The 24126-nt window shown below is 41.9% G+C and overlaps 1 protein-coding gene across 1 annotated transcript in view; it reads right to left on the bottom strand.

Annotated features, from left to right (window-relative positions):
- The window catches only part of acsbg2 (acyl-CoA synthetase bubblegum family member 2), a 50499-nt gene that overhangs the window by 7488 nt on the left and 18885 nt on the right, over nucleotides 1-24126 (bottom strand). Inside the window, exons 3-11 of the mRNA XM_052037540.1 lie at nucleotides 20936-21201; nucleotides 19671-19759; nucleotides 15292-15412; nucleotides 14083-14163; nucleotides 13456-13605; nucleotides 9689-9865; nucleotides 3508-3689; nucleotides 1979-2212; nucleotides 259-476 (exon numbers count right to left, since the gene is read on the bottom strand). Coding sequence (XP_051893500.1) covers nucleotides 259-476; nucleotides 1979-2212; nucleotides 3508-3689; nucleotides 9689-9865; nucleotides 13456-13605; nucleotides 14083-14163; nucleotides 15292-15412; nucleotides 19671-19759; nucleotides 20936-21201 — 1518 coding nt within the window. The remainder of the gene's footprint in view (nucleotides 1-258; nucleotides 477-1978; nucleotides 2213-3507; nucleotides 3690-9688; nucleotides 9866-13455; nucleotides 13606-14082; nucleotides 14164-15291; nucleotides 15413-19670; nucleotides 19760-20935; nucleotides 21202-24126) is intronic.

The raw sequence follows: 24126 nt of genomic DNA on the forward strand, positions 1-24126 counted from the left end.
ACCACACTGCCCAATATTTCCTTACAAGACAACCCTGGATCCCATGAATTAAATCTAGGAACTTGCTGAAAAAAAGTGGCAGACTGTAACCAGATCACAAAGTTACACAGTAGTGAATGCAGAGGCAATTACTGCTGGTTTTAAGAAAATAATGATAGAAAATAAGACATAAGCAAAATTGTTGTGAGGTTTTATACAAAGAATGCCTACAGTTGCAAGAAATTGTTATATGATGTACATAGAATCAAAAGGAGCTACCTTTAATTCTTCCTGTGATATAAAGGAAACCCTTCTCGTCATGTTTTCCCAGATCTCCTGAGTGCAGCCAACCATCCTCATCAATTGCTTCCTGCGTCTTATCCTCCATGTTCAGATACCCCATAAATAGATGCCTGCCCCAAAAACAGATCTCGCCACATCCGTCTGCGTCAGGGTTGAAGATTTTTGTTTTACAGCCTGGCATCACCTTTCCACAGCTGGAAGAAATTAAATTGTTAACAATGAGAAGAGAAAGCACACGGCAAATTGAGGGGCTCAAACTCCATCTGGGTAAATTGGTGTTACTAGTACATTTTCTTTGCTTCATTTCTTGTGGTGAAGAGGGGAGATTATGGAGCTTTCACCCCCCAGTGTTGCTTAAATATACCTTGTGTATTTTGCAGTCGTTGACGTGGTGTATTTGGACTTCGAGAAAGCCTTCAATAAATTGCCACACAAGAGATTATTAAACAAAATTAGAGTGTATGGTATTGAGAGTAATATAATGACAAGAACTGAGGATTGGCTAACAGACAGAAAACTGGTAGGAATTATTTCAAACAAATTATTTTCAGGTTGGGAGGCTATGACAAGTGGGATGAAGCAGGGATTGGTGCTGTGGCCCCAGTTCACAATCTACACCAATGCTTTGGATGAGGGGAATCAGGCATAATGCATCCAAGCTCACTTAGGTGGCAGTATGCACTGCAAGATCTAGAGAGGCTTCACAAGACAGAGACCAGGTAAATAAATTACAAGGACATGGCAGATGGAACAAAATATGGAACGACATGAAATCATCTACTTTGGCAGAAAGATAGAGTATTTGTCAAATATGAGAGACTGAAAGGTGTTGGTGTTCAATGGGACCTGGGTGTCCAGAGCACAAATCACTGGAAGTTAATATACAGGTTCAGCAAGCAGCTGGAAGACAAAGCAATATATTGACTTTGTTGCAAGAGGATACGAGTACAAAAATTGAGACGTCTTGCTCTAATTACATTGAGCCTGGGTGATCCCTCATCAGGAACGTGTGCACAGGTCTGGTCTCCTTACCCAAGGAGGGCTAGACTTGTAATACAAGGAACACAGCAAAGGTTATCCAGATTGACTGCCGGGATGGCAGGTTCTTAAGGGAATTGAATGGGTAGACGCAGAGTTGATGTTTTCCTTGGTACAGTGTCTAGAATCTGGGGTCACAGTTTCAAAAGAAGTTTCTTCACCCAGAAGGTGCTGAATCCTTGGAATTCTCTGCCCAAGGTGGTTGTGGAGACTCGGCCGCTGAGTATATTCAACAGGAATATTAAGGGATTTGAGAGAAATGGGGTTAGTGCAGAAAGGTGCTGCAATTGGGTGTTTTTTTTGGTGACCTTTTTCCTCAGGGAAAAACTTTAATGTCATCTCCTGTGCAGACACTGGGTTGGAGTCCGACGTGCATCAAAATTATCTGGACAAAATAATTCGCGCAAAAACACTCCGAAGCAAGAACTTAGCTTCATTAACAAACTGCAGATTCTACCCTGGCTAAAATCAATTAACTTGGCCTGGCATCTCTGACTTGGTACTGAGGTGCAGAGCATATCATCGGGGAGAGCAGAGTAAAGTGTACCGGAGAACCTTCTGCTGAAATATATGACACGGAGCAGAAGAAAATGACCACTAAACACGGCGATTACTTGATCTAATATCTCAAAGGCACAATGGAAAGACATGATATTACCTTGAAAGTCTGAAGGAATTAGGTACAGAAATGGTGTGTGGTCCTGAGCTCTCGCTCATTCCGTACAACTCGTATATGGGGATGTTGAGACTAAGGAAAAACTCAAGCGTGTCTTTGGTAATTGGAGCCGCACCAGTGTAACATTTTGTGCAACGATTCAATCCTAGTGCATTCCGAACCATTTTGAACACCAATTTGTTGGCCAGCCGGAAGTTCCATGATACTGCTGTATACCTGAAAGATATTTCCCTGAATTAAAGGCTCTGTTATCACACAAAAAGGGACAATTTATCCTTTTACCTGCTGTTTTTTTTTAAAAAAATGTGTCAGAGGACCAACTTTTAATGAATTGCCATAACCCCCAAGAACCAATAACATGGCGTTCAGGGCTCACTGGACACCGGCAACCATGTTCCTCAATGCAGAGCCCCATTCTGCATGTCACGTGCCCCAGTGATTAGCCAATGTAAAGCAGGCAGGAAGCCTGTGTGCAGACTAGAAGCAAGGCTCAGCATGACCCCAGAATTTATTTGAAAGAAGCCGAAGCCCCATTATAGAACTGGAACATCTGGTCAGTTGCACCTTGTGTTCAACTCTCATAACTGGGCATGGTAAAGAAGGATCAGGGAAGCTTGCAAAAATTATTACGTTGATGACAGCAACCACTTATTAGACCCACCCAGCTTACTACAGCAGGATCCTGAAGCTCACTCAGGGCTTCACCCGAGATTATTACACAGTAAGCCCTAGTAAAACATGGTAGTGTAGTGGTTAGCATAACGCTTTACAGCACCAGTGACCTGGGTTCAATTCCAGCCACTGTCTGTAAGGAGTTTGTACGTTCTCCCCGTGTCTGCGTGGGTTTCCTCCGGGCGCTCCGGTTTCCTCCCACATTCCAAAGACGTACAGGTTAGGAAGTTATGGGCATGCTATGTTGGCGCTGGAAGCAAGGCGACACTTGCAGGCTGCCCCCAGAATGCTCAACGCCAAAGATGTATTTCGCTGTGTGTTTCGATGTACATGTGACTAATAAAGATATCGTATCGTATCTTATCTAAAATGGCTGAAGAACTTAAGGAAAACATTTCTGGGCTGGAAGATACCTGCAAGTGATTTGCTGTTCCATTACCAGGCATCACAAGATGCATGGAGGCAGCTTGGCACAACACACTCAGTAAATTTATTCCCCTTGACCAGAAACCTGCAATGCCTACTCTTTTGGCTAACAGACCTTTGCAGCTATCAATGCTAGCAAGTTAAATTAAATTGAAAAATGTAAACAGTTAAAGCTTAAATTCCAATGTATCATGAAGTTTAATTATTGAAGTGAAGATAATGAAGGTAATTATTTTAAAAATCACAGGAAACAAAAATAGCTAAATTCAAAGCATTCAACATATGCCAGCACTCTTATCTGCAAAGTTATGATTAAATGAAACAAATTAGTTAAATCAAATTGGGTTATACTGTGATTAGAAATTACAAGACTCGACTACAGTATATTTAGAAAGCTCTAATCCCATACATACCCATTCATGCGATTAAGGTTGGTTTTCAAACCGACGTCCTTTGCCCAGGAAGCCACTTTCCTCCTTACGGTTGAAGATTTTGCACTTACTGTCTTCAGTTTCTCTTGCATCTTCTCCCAGACACGAGGAACACCCATAAATGCTGTTGGACGCACCTCTCTCATTGTATTCACCAAAGAGCCCTGAAGCAAGTTAGAATTCGAGCCAAAAATTACATTCTTTCTGTTCACAAGCCCTGACATAAATGATGATTAGAGCCAAAAATTAAATTCTTTCTCCATATATAGGTTCCCCCTTTCTGGAATGTGTACTTTGAAACATTCATACCAAAACAACACAACATTTATCAAGTAGTTAGAGCTACTGAGGTTCTTTGACTCACATAATTCCACATACATAATTTTAGTAATTAGTAAATGCATGACACAGGTGGGTGCACAGTGAGCCAACTGCACTCCTGTTAGTATTCTGCACTTTGTAATTAGATTTTTAAAGTCATAACATTTTATGCCGTTGGAGGACCATCTTGCCCAGTCAGTGGTCTCTGCAAGAGGTTGCTGTTCTGTCCTAATCCCTTCCTTTTCCCTGGCATTCACTTAGTTTTTTTTAAAAACACTTGTCCACTTACTGTCAATCCTACAGAGGGAAATGTACTTCTTCAACCTCCCGAATCTTTAGTACAAGTAGCAGACCGAACTGATTGACATTACCTGCCAGAACTCCCAGGGTGCCACGTCTTTCATCCTGATGCAAATTACATCTGCACGAAACAATAGGAACTGTTTCCAACAGTAAACGTGGCATGGGTGGAACTGGAAGGCGAGGTCAGAGGGAGGGACAGGAGCTATTTTCACTTCAATAATTAAAAGTTAAACTGTTAGACGTAACTGGATTGCCAGGGATGGTGGAATGGCCCCTAGAGCCAATTTTCTAAATGCATTTGAGCAGATTGATAAAAGACAACTGCAACATTTCAGAAAACAAAGAAACTGCAGCTGAAATGGATCAACATCTTACACATTACTTCTCTCTAATTATGAGTGAATTGGGATTTGTTATAAAGAGAAATTTAGCATTAGTCAAAGCAAAATAAATAAAACACCAATTAAAGTAAGGGGAACAAGCATTTTACAGATTGCTTTATTTAACATGCTTCACAGATGTAGGGCCGAGAACTTTCTGGAACAACAAGACCTGGAACAAATATTTCCAGCAGATACAGGAGTATCTACTGGTACTTTCAAACCTAATGGGAAGTTAGCCAGATTGGTAGAGCGTCTGACTGAACCCCGAGCCAGCCTCCTTCTGACCACCTCCTCATCAGCGAGGGTCGTCCTCTGCCATGCTGTTGGGAGAATCTCTGGGTCTTTGTATCACTAGGAACGCCCTGCAATTTAGCAGTCTGGCTCTGCCCAGATTTTTTTGTTGTTGTAACTAAACTGCTGAGTGGTTGGATGCCTTTGGCTGAGTGAGACCATGGCTTTTCCCAGGGTCTCCACTGCAGTCTGGGATGGGGTTGCATGGGAAAGTGAATTTGGCAAACACTACCCATCTATTTCTTTGCCCAAGATTCCAGCCAACAATGCAGCTAAATGCATATCATTGACTGGACCAGCTTCTTCCAGCAGGAACAGCTTCCATTCCCTGAAGTCCTTCCATCATAAACACATTACCCTTTGGAAACTGTCTGGCACAGAGTGGTCCCTCAACAGAATACATTTCAGCGGTACTGCCCAAAGAGTATGTAAAAGTAGTCAAATAATGATGAAGGCTGCTTATCTAAACCAGTGTGCCAGAATGCACGTCGAACATTTGGAATCATAAAAAACATCAAAATACAGCCTGGAAGCAGGCAGCTACATTGTTCCTCATTTGCATGGGCTCTTTTAACAGTTTTATTCAAATATTTAGAATCCAAATACATACTCAGTGATCTATTCGTCTTTGTTACTGCTACTACTGAACCGATTCAAGCAGGTATCACCAGAACCAGAATGCAGTAAAACTCTGATAAATCTGCCACATCCAGGATTAGGGTGTGTCTGACTAGCAGATTTTCCAGATTATTGGATGCTGCTCCTATTAATACCCCAACACAGTCTTATTTCACTTCTTTTACATGTTACACATAGTATAATAAATGTTTCCAGTGAACCCAGTGAATTTAAAGACTGCGGGAATCAGGGCCTGGCAAGTTTCAGATTGTATGCTTCAGCAGTTACTCCCAGTAATACACAGCCCACCTTGCAAGTATGTGGATAATGAGGGCTTAGTGTACTAATGAGTGAACCAGATGTCAAGCCATCGGATTTCCAAACAACAAAATGCCCGATTAGCAGAGTTTTACTGTATCTTATCTGACCAAACTATCCAGTATCGATTAATTTTTTTCTCTTGAAGCCACTGGCACCCTATGACATACAGAGAACATTGAACAGTACAGCACAAGAGCAAGTCCCTCAGACCAGGATGTCTGGGCAAACACGATGCCTAATTAAACTAAATCTCTTATTTGCATGTTGCACTGGATAAACTTTTTCCATCAAGCCTAATGTGTTAACCTGCTTTAAGATGTACAATTCCATCACAAAACACCTGATACTTGTGATATTTAAATACCTCTGGGTAACTGGATTATGTATGTATCATAACTCTGGTGGATGTTATTCCACTAAATGCATGACAGAAGTTTATAAAATTACGATTGGCATTGATAGAGATAGAATCCTTTTCGCCCCCCAGAGTAGAAATGTCAAATACCAGAGGACAGGCGTTTAATTGAGAGGGATAAGTTTAAAGGAGACATGTGGGGCAAGTATTTTTACACCGAGAGTGGTGTCTGGAATTGGCTGCCAGGGATGGTGGTGGAAGCAGATACAATAGTGGCATTTAAGAGGCTTTTACACACATGAATATGCAAGAAATGGAGGGATATGGATCAGGTGCAGGCAGATGAGATTTAGTTTAATTTAGCATAGTGTTCGGTACAGACACCATGGGTCAAAGGGCCTGTTCCTATTCTGTTCTATGTTCTAACTGCAACAGATTAATCACTCAAACCATAAACACCGACCTCAGTGAGAACAAATGCTGTTATTTCTGATTCCTCATCAATTGTTCTGGCTGCTAACGTATGGATGATCCTTCTTCAATGCAATTGCAAAATGACTGCTCCTTCCGCACACACGTTTTACCAAAAGCAGGATACAATTCTCCCCTGTGGAAGTCATATTTCCTCCCACAGTTCCAACACTTGCACATCCTTAAGGGTTTACTTAGCTTTGGTCAAAGCTGTTTTCAGTCACCCCTAGAGGAATCCTTGGGTTTATGTACTTCACTCATTCTTTCCTGTTGACTCCAAGTTGAAGCTCCGTGCTTTCTAACACATAACAAGCTTCATGTTTCCTTAAGGCCAAGTTAGTCTGACAAAACAATCTGAAAGGGCTGACACATGAGGAGCATTTGTCGGTTCTTGGACTGTATTCATTGGAGTACAGAAGAATGAGAGGGAACCTCATTAGAAACATTTCAAATGTTGAAAGGATTGGACAGAGTAGATGTGGCTAACTTGTTTCCCATAGTGGGTGAGTCCACGACAAGAGAGCAGTCTTAGAATTAGAGGGTATCCATTTAGAACAGAGATGTGGAGAAATTTCTTTAGCCAGAGGGTCGTGGATTTATGGAATTTGTTGCCATGTACAGCTGTGGAGGCCCGATCATTGGGGGTGTTTAAGGCGGAGATTGATAGGTATCTAATTAGTCAGGGTATCAAGGGATATGGGGAAAAAGCCGGGAACTGGGGCTAGATGGGAGAATAGTTTAGCTCATGGTGAAGTGGCGGAGCAGACTCGATGGGCCAAATGGCCTACTTCTGCTCCTTTGTCTTGTGATCTGTCCAAGTGGATTAAACCTCAGACATTCTGAACCCTGCTACAGAAAGAATTGTTACTGCTAGAACTCATTCCATCTCCTGTTCCACTAGCAGAGCATAATTGCACCAAGCCAACTGAAAGCTATAAAAATCAGACCTCCAGATGAAATGGGACTCTAAAAGGAAAATGCCCAGCAGATCAGTCAGCATCTGCAGAGAGAGAAAAAAAACGAGTTAATGTTGCAGATGGATAACCTCACAGCAGAACTGGTCATGGTAGCGTACAGCAGGCACGGTAGTGTAGTAGTCAGCAATAATGCTTTACAGTGCCAGCAACCCAGGTTCAATTCCAGCCACTGTCTGTAAGGAGTTTGTACATTCTCCCCGTGTCTATGTGGGTTTCCTCCGGGTGCAGGTTAGTAAGTCGTGGGCATGCTACGTTGGCGCCGGAAGCGTGATGACACTTGCAGGCTGCCCCCAGAACACTCTACGCAAAAGATACATTTCACTGTGTTTCGATGTACATGTGACTAATAAAGATACCCTATCTTATCAGCTCTGATAGAAATAGAAAAAGATGATCTGAAATGGTTTAGTTCAACATCGAAGCTGGAAGGCTGCCATGCACCCATACAGAAGAGCTGTTGCTTTCCGAGCTTACACTAGGCCTTGTTGGAACAGTGCAGGAGGCACAGACAGATAAGTCAGAACAGGAGTGGGATGGAAAATTAATGAGACAGGAAACTCAGTGTCACTGCTGCTGACTGAATGAAGGTACTCTGCAGTCACCCAATCTGCATTTGGTTTTCCCAGTCTGGAGGAGACGACACCCCGAGTACTGGTGCAATACACCAGATTGGAAGAGTGCAAATGAAGTCCTTGGATTGTGGAAAGGGATGAGGTAACAGAGCAGGTGATGCATGGGAAAGTGTGTGAGAAGATCCACCAAGATACAAGTAATTACTTCTGGAATAGATTGATCTCCCAATCTCTCCAAGTGTGCAATAGGGAAGCAATGGATCCAATCCCAGTAAGTGTGATGCCAGGAATTCACTGACAGAGGGGAAGGTGGAGATAGAAATCCTCATCAGTTTTAAAAAGCACACAGATGAGCACTTGAAAAGTCATAACATAGAACTAGGAAATTGGGAGTCTCACGTGCACAATTGGCCAAATGGCCTCCTCTTTAGATGTGTGCAGTATTATTCTTTTATCCAAACCAGTATGGACCAGTTTTATCCAAACCAGACCAGTATCCATGGTCAAGTTGCATGTAAAGAAGTTTATTTTCAAATTACTTCACTGCTTTGCACATTAGATGCATTTGATTTTCATTTGCATGGTTGCGACAAGGCTTATCCCAGGACTCCATCATTTTACGTGAAGAAATGGTGACAGGGAGGAGGGGTCTCAATTTTCACTAATGTGCTGTTTAAACAGAGACCCAGCAACTTCATTTCCCCACAGCAATTTATAACAACACCCACTTCAAATCCATTCTGCCGGTCAATATTTTTATCCTCACATTTGCATGTCACATTATTTGAGAAAATTTTTGAATTTTAAAAAAGGTGACATTTTGCATTCTGAGGTAATGTTTTGAATGTCAAATAAATCCAGAAGAGACAATTTGGTTTAATCAGTCCACGCTGCCAGTCTTCTCCGCAATCTGCTAAATTCACTCTGTTCCCATATCCAATTATTATCCATTATTTGCACCATCCTTCCAACCAACTCCTAAACCATTACTGTTTCTACAACTATGAACTCTGAGTAATAAAAGACCTTTCTATCTCTGTAATCTCATCCAATTCTAGCAACAATTTCAATTCTGGACTTAAAATCACACACTAGAAACTGCACGCAATTATGTAGAGCTCCAGATTCCGCAATATCCTTCCCAAAAATCATTCTCCTTTCTTATAACAGCTTTCTCTAAATCCATTGCTTTGATTATGTTTTTAGTACCTTTCCTAATATTCCCCATTTAGCTTAGTCATTGTTTTTCCTGATTGCATGCCAGATAAACACATTAGGATTTTTTGCTACAATAGAAGCCGAGTTGTCACTGCTCGCAACTGTTCACAACCTGACCACCAGAGATTGATACAAAAAAACACCCCACAACTGGAAAACTTTCTGCTTTCTTCCTCCTGTGAAAAGATTAGAGAACTCCATTGCTTCAGATTGTGCAGAACAATGGATACCAACCCATTCCCCTGGTGGTCAGCAGCCGACAAAGCAACATACAGTAAATGTGAAACACTGAATTGATATAAACATATTTCACACTGTTCATTTTTTTGTTACCTTCAATGCATCAGGTTGTGCAAAATAAGTGGTTCCTCCAAACTTTATGGACAGCCAGATATCGATCATCTGTGCAGCAATATGACTAAGTGGAAGATAGCTGATAATAGATTCCTGACTCTCATTGGCTGGTCGAAGATTCACCACGTTTCCTGCTGCATTAGCTGTCCACGTTAACTGTAGATATTAAAAAAATGAGGTAGAGTTATTTTTTTTTAAACAGTTAATTTATAGGATTGGGCCACCACTGGCAAGGCCAGCACATAATGCACATCTGAACTGCTGTTGAGAAGGTGGTTATGAGACACCTTCTTGAACTGCTGCAGTAACTCACCTCCAGACACCCCAAAGATAGACTCAGGTTAGGAATGTGATGGAATTCCCTCTACTTGCCTGACTGAGTGGAGCTCCAGTGCTCAGGAAGTTTGAGTATCCGGTACAAACAAACCTGCATGATTTTCCCACAATGTCTGTTCTTATCTTTGTCCATGGCTATGGTAAAGGTCAGGAAGTTGTGGTCACTATCCCGAAGTGCTCCCCCACTGAGAGGTCTTTCACCTGACCAGATTCATTGCCTAATACCAGATCCAGCATGACCTCTCCTCTAGTCGGCAACAACCCTGTTATTTTTGCACCTTTCCAAAAATATGCCTATTTATCTGCTCCTCAGTGTCCCAATGTCATTTTGGGGGCCTATAGAATACTCCCAATAGAGTGATTGCTCCCTTCCTGTTTCTGATTTCCACCCACACTGACTCAATAGACAATCCTTCTATGATGTCCTCCCTTCCTACAGCTGTGATATTATCCCTGATAAGCAATGCCACCCCTCCCCAGCAGGTTGTTTAGGGACTACTTACATGGGGTTCTAGATAGGTTTGTCCCACTGAGACAGGGAAAGGATGGTAGGCTGAAGGAACCATGGTTGACAAGAGCAGTGGAAGATTTAGTAGAGAGGAAGGAGGAAGCATATTTAAGGTTTAGGAAGCAAACATCAGATAGGGCTCTTGAGAGTTACAAGGTAGCCAGGAAGGAGATCAAGAAGGGACTTAGGAGAGCTAGAAGGGGACATGAGAAGGCCTTGGTGACTAGTGGTGTTCTGCAGGGATCTGTTCTGGGACCCCTGCTCTTTGTGATTTTTATAAATGATTTGGGTAAGTTGGTAAGTCTGCAGATGACACGAAGGTTGGTGGTGTAGCAGATAGTGAAGAAGGTTGTTGTAGGTTGTAACGGGATTTAGACAGGATGCAGAGCTGGGCAGAGAAGTGGCAGATGGAGTTCAACCCGGAGAAGCATGAAGTGATATACTTTGGAAGAATGAACTTGAAGGCAGAGTACATGGTTAATGGCAGGATTCTTAGCAGTGTGGAGGAACAGAGAGATCTTAGGGTCCAAGTACATAGATCCCTCAAAGTTGCCACAAAGTTGATAGTGCAGTTAAGAAGGTGTATGGTGTGTTGGCCTTCATTAGCTCGGGGATTGAGTTCAAGAGCCAAGAGGTAATGTTGCAGCTCTTTCAGACTCTGGTTAGACCACATTTGGAATATTGTGTTCAGTTCTGGTCACTACATTATAGGAAGGAAGGATGTGGAAGCTTTGGAGAGGGTGCAGAGGAGATTTACAAAGATGCTGCCTGGGTTGTAGAGCACGTCTTATGAGGAAAGATTGAGCGAGTTAGGGTTTTTCTCTTTGGAGTGACAGAGGATGAGAGGAGACTTGATAGAGGTATATAAGATTATGAGAGGTATAAACAGAGTGGACAGACAGCATCTTTTTCCCAGGGTGGCAATGACCAATACTAGAGGTCACCAGTTTATGGTGCGTGGAGGAAAGTTCAGGGGAGATAGGTATGTTTTTATTTACACAGAGAGTGGCAGGTGCCTGGAATGCACTGCCGGGGTTGGTGGTAGGGGCCGATACGACAGGGTCATTTAAGAGACTATTAGATAGGCACATGGATGAAAAAAAAAGAGAGGGTTATGGGTGGTGAAGTGGAGAGGGGGATAGATAGAATGGGGATAAGGTTTATATAGGTTGGCACAACATTGTGAGCTGAAGGACTCATACTGTGCTGTACTGTTCTATGCACTGTCCACTGGTAGCACCTCCCAGAATCAGAACCTCCAGCACATCAACAGATGCATGGGAACACCATCACCTACAGGTTCCCTTCTAAGCTGCACATCATCCTGGACTGGAAATGTACTGCCAATCCTTCGTCACTGCCGGGACTAAGTACTGAAACGCTCTACCCAATGGGAGTACCTGCACTAAAAGGAACGTGCTGGATTCAGAAGGTGGCTCACCACTACCTTCTCAGGGTCAAGCAGAGTTGGAGAATAAATGCTGGCCTTACAAGTGGCATCCCAATTGCAAAAAAATGAACAAGTAAAGAAAATTAAAAGCTGTCCTTCAGTCATCCCAGCCCAGAGATTTCTCTACAGTGGTGACAGCTGGGTTTTTGAGCTTGTGTAGGTGAACAAGGGGGTGACAACAGCTGCCATCACATCCAACAGGAGGTGACAGGAGAGTGTAGGATCTGGGCAGATTGAGACCACATGGAACAGGAGCTACCACTCCCCAGCACCCTCACCCTGCCGACCCGGATTAGCTCCGAGCGCCACACCTCAGCGATGTTGGGTCCCGTTTCATCCAACATTAGGTCTCACAGGCAGCCTCTCACACCGAGCCATGGGTGACTCACGACTGTGAGAGAGCCAGCAGAAGGCAGGGTTTCCCACCAGGTTCTCAGCACTGCAGCACACAGTCTCTGATATGGTCAATTGTAGCTTAACCGTTCAAAACTCCATTGATTCTACAACAGTTCCCCCAGAAAGAAGGGAGAGAGCCACGATCTTATTGAACGGTACAACAGGAAGTGGGGGCCAAATGGCTTACTCCTGCTTCTCTCCCTCATAATTTTGTGGGGTCAGAGAAAGCATGAATTTTTGACTCAGGAATGATGAATGAATAGTGATTAAACATCTACATCTGAAAGGGTGTGAGTTGGTGGTGATGTTCCCTTGCTTCAGTGTGAGTAATATTGTACAGGCCCTACAGCAACAACTTAGGAGCCCTGACTCAACACCATTAAAAAGAATACAAATGTTACAGCCCTGCTTAGTGTTTAACAAATGCAACAAAACTGAGAGACATAAAAATAGAGGTATAGATAAACTGATTATTAGTAGTTAAAACAAGTAGCAAAACCTTATAGTTCACATGGTTTCAATTTACAATTCTAGCTGATTGATTCAATAAATTTAACTTTGTTGAGTCAGCAAGGTGGTTTTTCTTTCTTGCTCAGGCAGTTCTACAACTGACACTCTGAAATGTAGGAAGAGATAGCTCACTCGGTCAAACAGAAGCTGATGACAGCGAGTGACAGGTACTGTATATTGGGAGTCCAATTATGTTTTAGCTGCTTGTGCTAGGCATGTGGGGGGTATCCGCTGCCTGTTGTACTCACCTCCATGCATCTGGTCCCAGCAAAGTCAATATAACTGCATGTGTAGTTCCACTGACTTTGCTGGAAAAGTCAAGTCAATCGACTTAGTGGCAAGTGAAATCAGCAGCTGATACTTCCACACACACTTAGTGTTGGACATCAAAGGCAAACTTATCCTCCTGATCATTTTGGCCTGAATCACAATCTTAATTTTATTCATATAATGGAAAATCAGTACATATACTTTAACAGGTTATAAAGCTGTAAAATAAACTCGATGTTAAATAAGGACACATTGCTTTAACAGAACAACACTTACATTATCGTGGCTCAACATGACCCCCTTTGGCTTTCCAGTGGTCCCTGAAGTATAGATGAGTGTACAGCATTGATTGGGTTTTTGGGAGGCAATGATCTCATCCAGTTGTGAATCGGGCACATCCTTCCCAAGCTGCATGAACTCTGACCACTTTGTGAGGTGCAAAGAATAAAAGCATATCAGAGATACTTCTGAAATTCAAATACAATTACATTTCTTGAGAATGATTCTTTGTGATTGAACAATCTTTGCAGATCTAAACCTACTTCCTCTTACAATGCTGTATCCATCCAGACAGTTCAGTATCCCTCCCTATAACTTGTCCACAGCAGTTCGTGAGCCCAGTGACATTTCTGGGGTATTCTTGTGCTCTCTGTAAAGACCGACTTCATGTTAACTACTTTCCAATCCTCAGTCACCATCCTTTTTCTGACGCATTCTTAAAGGTTTTGGCAAGAATACGACCAATTCATAAGGATACTTTAAGCATCCCTCCTTAAAAATCACCCAGCTGGTGAGATCAAGGCATCCTTCAGCTTTCTCAGTACATCAGTAACCTTCTTATCCAAAATTTTGTGTACCACCATTTTCTTTACGATTGTTAGTCTGGCTCTTGGTAATACCTACCGTGTAAAGATTTGGTCTTTTCTCTTTCAGTTCTTCCTTGTATTGCACAATTGCTTTTAGGTGTGGCAGCTGATCCTGAATCTGTAAATAAAGAGTTAAATATTACACAGAAGCAAAAAAATAGAAAGAAATGCACAAATAAATTGCGCAAGTGATGCTGTTCCATTGAGAGATTAAAGCCTCAAATTTTCTATGTAAAATTTTAGAATAAAAGCACTTAAAGGATGCATTGAATTCATCCCAGTAAATAATTAAAACAATGGAAGATAATCATTCATTCGGTTGACAAAATGGGAGGATACAAAGGCAGGTTATAGAAGGAATTGCAGAGGATTACAAAAGAATCTTTACCAACTGCCAAGGAAGCAGTCCCATGAAAGGGAATATAATTTATGGGGGACAAAAAAAAAAGAGTATTAAAGGATGCAAGGAGCAAGTGGAAAATTAGAGAAGTGCTGGTATGAACTTGATAGTCTAAACGGGCTGTTGCCGAATTGCAACATTCAATAAACGCAGACGAGGTCCAACAGCCCAGAGTGGCAATAACAAGATGCAAAGACACCAACCAAACACAATGAAGGAGCTCAAGAGGGACACAAGGAAAGATGGATCCAAAAACATAACTAAAGGTCCAGAAGTCAAAGTAGCTCTTACATGTTCACAGAATACACAGAGTTGACCAGAATGAATAAATCAGTCATTGTGAAGGTTGCTATGATCACTGGGGCACGTTAGACACTGCAGCAAATCCCTTCTATTCCACCCAGAGTTTGATGAGCACTGTTGATGTCAGCCTTAAATAATCCAGTGGGAAGTGAGTGGAAATTGCACCATTGATGATTCTCCAGGTCCCCATCTCCAGGGATGGATGGCTTTTAGCCTGAATGATGCTCATGCTTAATAGATCATGTTTTTAATCCTGCTGCATGCCCCCACACCAGTCCCACCCAGGTGGTGCACGTTTTGATGCCTGCAATCTGACTGTGGGACATGCTATACCTCAATAAATGATGCCTGACAGCAAACTATCACAACCGATATATAATAAAATGTCAATACAAACAGCTCTGAGCAAATTGCACAGAGCCATCTCCTTTAGCCTTGCCAATGTATTAAACCAATGCTTACAAAATTGAGTAATTGAGTTGTTAAATATTTAAAAGACTTGACTCTGGATCCTCTAAATGATTTGAAGGTGAGCCAACAGACCTGCAAGATCTTCTGCAGTTGCTTGTTGTTCTCTACGACCAAGACATTTGCTTCGCTGTCATTTGCTACATAGTGACAGGCTTCAGGCGAGTTTGTAGTATAGATTCCAACAGCCACTCCACTACACAACAAAAGAAACAATATTTGTAAAAAATGTAAATCCCTGAATATTTTCCAGCAAATTCCTGATGAGCTCACTAGAAGCAATGACAACACTTACCGAATGGTATGGTGACGGCAGAGATTCCACCTGCCACTGAAAGACTATTGGCTTAAGTGAGAGGACTAAGCAGATAAATTAACAAGGGAGATCCTGCACTAGGTCCTCAGCTGGGATCTGGTACGCAAGTGAAGCATCTGTTCTTGCTTTTCAGGATCTCTGCTGTAAAATGTCTGCTCCAAATTCTGGTCATGTTACAGAGAAGGTACAGCAGAGACAGGCCATTTACACCAACCAGCAGTATTCATTCTCCCCAATAGCCTGCTCCTATCCCACTCCCCTTACTTTAGCAGCCTTTGTTTATTTCTCTGCTATTCTCATCTAATTTCCTTTTGAAAAACAAGTCTTAGTAACTTCCTTAAGTAGCAAATTCTATTCTCTCTCTTCATTTCCCCACTGTATTTATTAATAACTATCTTTTATTTATGAATGTTAACTTTGGTTTCTCCCATGTGAAGATCTACCATGCCCATATTCTGAATCTTCAAAACTTGCAAATAATTTCCTTTGTAAAAAGAAATCCCAACCACCTTATCCTTTTCTAATAGCTGTAATCTCACGGTTCTTGTACCATTCTTAGGAAGCCTATTCTGAAACGTTCCCAGTGCTTTGTATCCATTATATGATTGGTGCTGGCAAAGGCCAAATGTAGCCTGATTCGTGACCAATGCTTAACAAGTGTTTGTGAAATTCAAAAAAAAACTGCAGATGCTGGAAATCTAAAACAAAAACAGAAAATGCTGGAAATGCTCAGCAGGTCAGGCTGCATCTGTGGGAAGAGAAGCAGTGTCAATGTTTGAGGCTGGAGATCCTTCGTTAGAATAATTAGCAAGTGTTCACTGCTCTTAGTTCTGTACCTAGCAACGTAAACAAATGCTCAGTCAGCATTTTAATTATTTTACTGCTTCTAATGATTTGTTCATCTGTTTCCCATTTTTGCACCCTGCATCATTTAATTCCTCATACTCTGAAGGATGTCAGTAATATTTGATTTTCTTGCTGAAGTCTATCACATTTACCTCAGTTGAAGCTGCCTCTTAACCACCCATTCTGAAGTTTTCCCCATGTATTATGTTGCAATGTCCCTTGAATTAGCCGTACTTCCCAATCTGGTATCACCTGATTAATTTTAATGTTGAATTGCTTGTTCATAAATTCAGATCATTGATATACATGAAAAATATCAGTGGCCTCAGCACCAATCGTATGGAATATTACTTTCTATTTCTTTCCATTTGAATAACTCTTATTTCTACTCTCTGCTACCCATGGAACTTTTAGCTCATTTTCTATCTATTCAGTTAATTTTCTCTCTCCACATGGTTTAACTTTTCTCCATTCTAAGGTGTAATATTTTTAAAAATATGTGACACTAATCTCCTAGTTGTTTTCAATGATTTGCTGAAATTTTATCTAGTTTAGTTCTTGCTTCCCCCCCCCCCCTCCAGTTTATTACCTGATGTACAGCTATTCTTGGATCTTATGTCAGATTTAAATTTATTTCTAAGTAACAAAGTCAGTGTGCAGGCTGCAGTGAACATCTATTATTACACATCAACAGAATTTGACTTTTAAATACACAGTGAATTGAATTTTCGGGGGCTGAAAGGATTGCAGTTGAGTGCTACACAGGAGGAGCTGGGCATGTTCTACATGGAGCAATGAATCTTGAGAGGAGATTTGATAAAGATATACAAAATCATAACTGATAGATTAAGAAGTTGCAGATGGTTCAAGGACTGAGGGGAACAGATTCAAAATTTGGGGTAAAAGGAACTTAGGGGGATGTGAGAATTTTATTCAGAGTGTAGGAAAACTCCAATAATCCGAGGAGTAAACAGGATGTCTGAGGAGTAAGATTTTCACACAGAGGTTGGTGAATATTTGGTTAACAGCTGCCAGAGGAGAAGTTGGAGGCAGATACTATTACAACATTTAAAAGGCATTTGGATAGGAGAGGAGCAGAGGGATACGGGCCTAATGCAGGCAAATGGGACTAACGTAAATAGGCATCATGTTTCACGTGGCTGTTTCTGTGCTGTACATTTCAATGATTCTATGAACCTGGCAAGCTCAGAACTTTGATGGTGGTGTTCTGGCTGATTTTCTGCACTATTAGATATCACACAATTTTAAATCACTTTTCTTACATGTTAGATAATATAACAAATTCTCCAGTGAACTAGGCAAGTTCAAAGGAAACATGGGAACCAGGGCCCCAGTGAGTTTCAATGGAGCTTGGGAACCAGGGCCTTGAGGAGTGGGAAGAGAGCTTGGCAAAGATCACCTGGTGAGCCAGATGCCGAGCCATCAGGATTTCCAAATGGACAGTGGATCATTGAAGTTTTACTGTAATTATGATTGCAATTCACAAACACAAGGGTAGCGAAAGAGAGTTGGATGGGTACTTTAAATAGAGTAATATACAGGGCCATCAGGGCAACAGCAGGGAAGGATTGCTCTGCCAGGAAGCAAAACTAACTCGAAGAGCTGAATGGTCTCATCCTGTGCAGTAACAATTCCACAATTCTGTAATTTCCACTGTTGTTTCGGTAGTGAGTAATCAACAGGCGAGTGTAACAGCCGCCACTGGCTGGTTCTGCACTTCCTTTGCTGGGTGTTGCAGCATTCAGGGGCAGTCTTGGCTCTCTATTATACTGTCGCAAATGCAAAGAGAGACACGCAGAGAGGGGATATTTGCCAACCAGACATTTGGCAAAAGGAGCAAGGTTTCTGGAATGAGATAATGGCAGAATGGGAGGAAATGATTTTAAGCACGCATTTTTATACAAAAGTGTCAGTCATAAAAGATTGATTGTGCTTTCTGATCCCCCAGAAAAGCTGCGTGACTGATAGCAGTGGCAGTCTTGGAAAAGCAATTAGTTTTATTGGCCCAGTACTGGTATGTGTGTAATACACATCAGTGAGGATTCACAGAAATAAACTCTCATAGCACCATTAACTGTTAAGTTGTGTGTTAGGATACATATACATTCACATCCATGGCAACCAAGGTCTCTTCCATTTTCGTACACAATTACATGTTAAAATGCACTTACCATAAAAGGGTAGCAACAATACTGAATTGTGGAATTGTATGGCACAGAAGGAGCCCACTGAGTCCATCAAGTCTTGTCAACCTCTGGTACAGTAATCCTATCAGTCTCTTTTCCCTGCTTGATCCCCCATTCTCCTGCAAGTTATTCTCTCAATTTTCTTTTACCTAGACAATTCCATTTTGAGAATTCTGATTAATTTTAGTTCCACCAAACTAATGCTAATGCAGTGAATTCCAGATAATAATAAGTAAAAAGGTTTTGCCTCTCATTCCCCTTGAATCTTTTGTCCCAATCCAAGCCCTCTGGTCCTTGAACTATCCACTAATAGGAATAGCTTTCCTTTATTTACTCTGTTTAAACCAGAACCAATCCCATACACATCTATCAAATCTCCTCTCCACCTACTTTGTTCCAAGGAGAATAATCACTGTTTCTCCAGTCTAACCTTAAACCTAAAATCCCTCCTCCATGGAATCATTCTAATAAATTGTTTCTGTGCCCGGTCTGGGACTGTCACATCTTTCCTAAAGGATGGTGACCAGAAATGGTCCTAATTCTCCAGTCGTGGTCTAACCAGTGTTATATACAGACCCAGTACAACTTCCCTGTTATTGCATTCTGTGCCTCTATTTGTGAATCCAGGGACACAAAGCTAAAAGTAGGAAAGCGGTGTTTTAATGCTGCATTGATTTTTTTAGATGATCATACCAGAAATAAAACAAACTAGTGAGATGGATGCATTAATTTTATGAAATATGGATTTAAAAACCAAGATTAAAATTCTTGTTTGCATGATTAATATTTTTGATTGTTGACTGTCCCAACACACAGTGATATGCTGGAAACTATGTACTATTTAACTTTAAGGCTCAAAAGGTTTGGCAACATTTACCATCAAGGCCATGCATGAAATCAGGACACTTATGTTGAGTATCAGAGGGTTGCCAGAAACTCACTCCAATATGGCTGGATGTCCTTAGTGAAAAGGACATAACATTGAGGGGAAAGGCTCTATTTTGTTTTTACAGAAAATACCAGTCATCATCAGTAAATATTGCAATTTCTGCTATCACAATCTTATCAATAAATAAGAGTCGTACCCAGCCAGAATTGCTCCAATGTCTGCGATGAACCATTCAGGAGAGTTGAAGCCAAGGATACCAACACCATTGAATCGCTCGAGTCCAAGCTACAGAGAAGAAATGTTCATGCTGGTCTTTACAGTGACACTTCATCACCTTTGGAGCAGTGCTTCAACATATCATGCCAATTTGTACAATACTAAATTATTTTAATTTTAAAAATAGTTTTGCTACTTAATGCATCATTAAATAATTGGAGTAGTTGGTGTCTCCAGAAACATCCAAAGAGACAGGTAGAACCAGGTAGCATTTGATTTATGAATCAGCAAGAATGAGCTCTGACTCAGCTCTTGGGTGCAAATCACTGTTTAAAGGTGGGAGTTTCATTTGTACTTACACTGGGAGCGCAGAAGGTTTGACGTACTACTTCCTGCATTGGTACATGGAGCACCAAATCACAACCTACATCCAAAACCCCCCCACAACCAGAAACAGGTAATTTTGATGGGAGTTCCATTACAAGGCTGAGAACAGCAAGACAAACATCATTGCTGCAAATCACTGAAGACACACTGGGGTCTAAATGAAAGGCATTAAATGGGAGTACAATGAACCAAATCAGAAAAATGGAGATCTGCAACTGACTTCCAACATGTTCTGCTCAATGCCAAACTGGGGACTTTTGTAAAGGTAGCCTTTGCATCTGCCCAAGCATAAAACTTATTTCACTTTAGATTTATGACCCCATTTCAGACTTTTACTCCCAAATATTGTTAGACTCATGATGTTCATGTCTTTCTACAACCAGTATTTCTTGATTTTGACTGTCCAGTCAGTGACCAACACAAACAAATGGGGCTGCACTATGTTGGAAATGTTTGGAGGAGTCAGGAAGACCAGGTGTGCACTTCTGCTGGCCTGTACTCACTGCCCTCACTATTGCCTTCCTCCAAGTCTGCATGGAGAGTTGGGCTGAAGGGCCTGATTTCATGCTGTATTACTCTATAGCCCCTATGGGGCTCAATGCCAGTGAGAGGAAAGAAAAGCACCAACAGTTGAGCTGTTAGTGGCACCAAAACAGGTGGCCAAAGTATGACAATGTGGCTAGAGGGCAAAGTTACATGTCACAGCCTTTCCTTACTAGGTTGAATTATTTAATAGCTGTAATCATGAGTCAGGTTAGCTTTTACCATTTTTAAAAAAAATTAACAGTAGTCTTTATAAATTACAATAACTCGAACTGCTACAGTTGTTGGCATTTGGAAAGAAATAGTGTCATCTACCTTTAGAAAGCTTTTGGCAGCATCTCTGCATTCGTTATAATACTGCTTAAATGTTATCTTCTTCCACTGTTCACCTTGCTTTGAAGCAAGTGCCACATAATCAGCAAATTTCTCAAGCGTCTCCATGAACATTTGGTGTACTGTGATTGGTGGCTGTTCTGGATTCCCGGAATCATCCATTCTCAGTTTGACCTCACCATCTTTATTTGTGGTGCACAGCCTTATGCCAGGAGATCCTAAACTCTGAGAGACCAGCTGAAGTACATCTAAAAAACAAAGACATTTTAGTAGTATTTTATTCCTATCAAGCATATGGTACCTCCATAACTTGTTCTCTAACCAACACTGGAGGGATTGAAGGGATTTCTAAACTACTTTACACCAAGTTTCAATCAAATGCAATGACCAAATAAAAGGTAACATGTCTTGGAGGCAGTCACAAGAGAAATGGTGACAGAGGACATGGAGGTAGGAGCTCTGATGAATTTCTCTTCTCACTTGTTCCTCCCCACCTCAGTGTATTCAGAGAACTCCAACCAACTGCATCTCTGCTCTCAGGGCAGATATCCAACAGCCTGTCCTCACCCCTGTTTAAACCACAGCGATTAAACCATGCGAGACTTCTGAAGAAAGCCCAAATATATAACAGCGCAGTGGCATAGCTAGTAGAACAGTGCCACCAACCAGGGTTCAATCCTGGCATCTGGTTTTGTCTGTGTGGAGTTTGCATATTCTCCTGCCGCCTGGAAGGTTTCCTACAGTTTCTTCCCACATGCCAATGACATGGGGCTGGTAGGTTAATTCATTATGGTAAAATCTCCCCTCGAATGCAGGTGAATGGTAGAATCTGGGGGGAGTTAATGGAGATGTACGGAGAAGAAAGTGGGATTAGTGTAAACCTGTGCTTGGTGATTGGTGTGAGCTCAGTGGACTCTAGGGGGTCGAAATGCAGCCACACATGTCAAGTGTTAAGTTTCAGTTGTTCGTAAACTCAAAAGAATGTGTATTTACAAGGATCATTCTTTGGTCTGCTGATTAAGTGTGTTAACCCTCAAGCTGCCTTTTAAATTGCACAGAATGGGGAAAACAGGATTGATAGAAGGAAATGGATATTGGATAAGATGTCCATGGAACCGCTCAGGACTGCTTTGTGTTGATGTAAGGGGTCAACGGCCTGTAGATTGTCTGTGTTGGCACTGTGGGGCACTAAGACGCAGCCATCCCACATCCAGCACAGCTTTGCCCTGGGAGAAACACAGTGGCATAGCTAGTAGTCGTGCAGACCTGTCAACTGCAGGAGGCAAGTGGTCCCAAAGTGTTGAAACTGGGGGAATTTGTCAGTTAGCACAAAGCCTCTCGGCAAAACTCCAAACCTTGCGAAATAAAGAACCAACGCAGAGTGAAGACAGGCTTTCAGGTAGCCCACTCAAGTTGCAGCTGCAGTTACCAGATTGGGTAGTCAGCTCCTCAGGACCCTTTCCATACCACACAGCTCTCACCACGGTTTCACCAGCAACCGTCAAAGAACTCAGGTAGTCTGTGTGCCAGCAGTTGAATTTCAAAACTTGTTAAACTTGCTCTTAGTAAGGAATTAGCATATTTAAATGAACAACCTAGCCATGCCTGGAGTTTCCCCGATTAAAGCAGGAAGTTAGCAACCTGCAGACTTTCTGTAGATTTAGCCTCCTCCACTGCAAAGCCCACCCACTTAGGCACCATAAGGCAGATCGACGGTCACTGCACTCATCGTTCCCTGTACTCAAATTTTCCAAAAGGTTAGAGCACACAGGCAGATCCCTTCAAGCAAAACATTTGCATTAAGCCATTTAACAAAAACTCTTCAATTTTTCTATTCTTCCTCTAATACAAATTGAGTGTAAAGTGAACTCTTGTCTGTGTTTGACTTTACATTTCTGTAAATTCATTGGGGCCACATTATACCCAATTCTCTAAACCAATCACCGAACACTGACTCAACATTTAACTCTGACGAGCCAGAGCTGAAGGAGTCAATTTTGCAATCTGGGCAGCTGAGGAGAAGCAAGTCCCTGCAGTTTTTCTGCCCGGAGGTGCGTGACAGGGAATCTCAGTAACAAGCCTGGCTTCACCTTGCGGCCCAGCACTGTGCAGTAATGAGGCTACAGCTGTAATCCCAGCTGCTGTCACAGAGGCCGAGAGGAATTAAAATTAGAAACTTGCAAAGCTGCAGGAAATCCCTATTGATAGTGATGGAGCCCTGACAAAACAGTTAGCCGATCCTTGATTCCCCAGGTACAGCAAAGAGAAAAATCAATTCAGTGTTCTTAACTGCATGCCTTCCCAAATTGCTTAATGTTGGTTTGTGGGGTAATTCCAAAGTGGCTGTGTTGTTATGATCTAAATAAAACCCCTATTTCTTCTGTTTTCAGCAAGCCTCCTCTGTGCTCCAGGAAACAGTGATGTAAAATGGAAAGGAAAATGTCATTTTATTGCACTTGCCCCCTTCCAAATACATTAAGTGAGAGAAAAACACTTCTGTTAATTTAGTTGCAGATTGAGACTCCAGGATCCAGAAATTCTTTGGTTACATGAATCAAAGATGCAGTAGGAAAGAAGATGTATATTGGAGTAAATAGAACTGAATTTCAGAAGCAAAACTGAGTTTGCATATGCTGTATTGTTTATTTTGCAAATGAGGCCGAGGAAACTTCCACCCCTGCCAGTTCCTAACCACTTTATTTCCCAGTATCGATATCAGAGCCTATAAACTGTAGTTTCCATTAAAGTTCTGCATGCGGTATTGTGTACAGCTATTTCAGTAGCACCCAAGGCTTCTGCTGAAGGCTTTGTGCACCCTGCAATGTCCAGGACTGAGGTTGGACTGACGAGAGTCAGAGGGGTGGGGTAGGTGGGATGGAGAAAGGGTGTTGGCAATTGCAAGCTCAATTGAGGCCTGGGGGATGGTAGGGTGCTACAATGGAGGTCAAACTGGGGCAAAATTAAGGGAAAAAGACAGAAGGTGGTGCATGGGTTCTGTTGGTTGGATATCAGAGCCTTGTTGGGGCAATGGAAGGTAAGGGCAATCACTTACTCGAGTTTGGCTAAGGCCAACCTAATACGATAAAAATGAGGTTATTCCGGAAGAGAACAATGATGGACAAACAACAACACAAGTCAGTTTTCCCAGCAGTGCTCCAGAGGAGCTTTCCATG

The sequence above is a fragment of the Pristis pectinata genome, chromosome 24 (genome assembly GCF_009764475.1).
Source record: "Pristis pectinata isolate sPriPec2 chromosome 24, sPriPec2.1.pri, whole genome shotgun sequence".
In the NCBI taxonomy this organism is placed as follows: Eukaryota; Metazoa; Chordata; class Chondrichthyes; order Rhinopristiformes; family Pristidae; genus Pristis; species Pristis pectinata.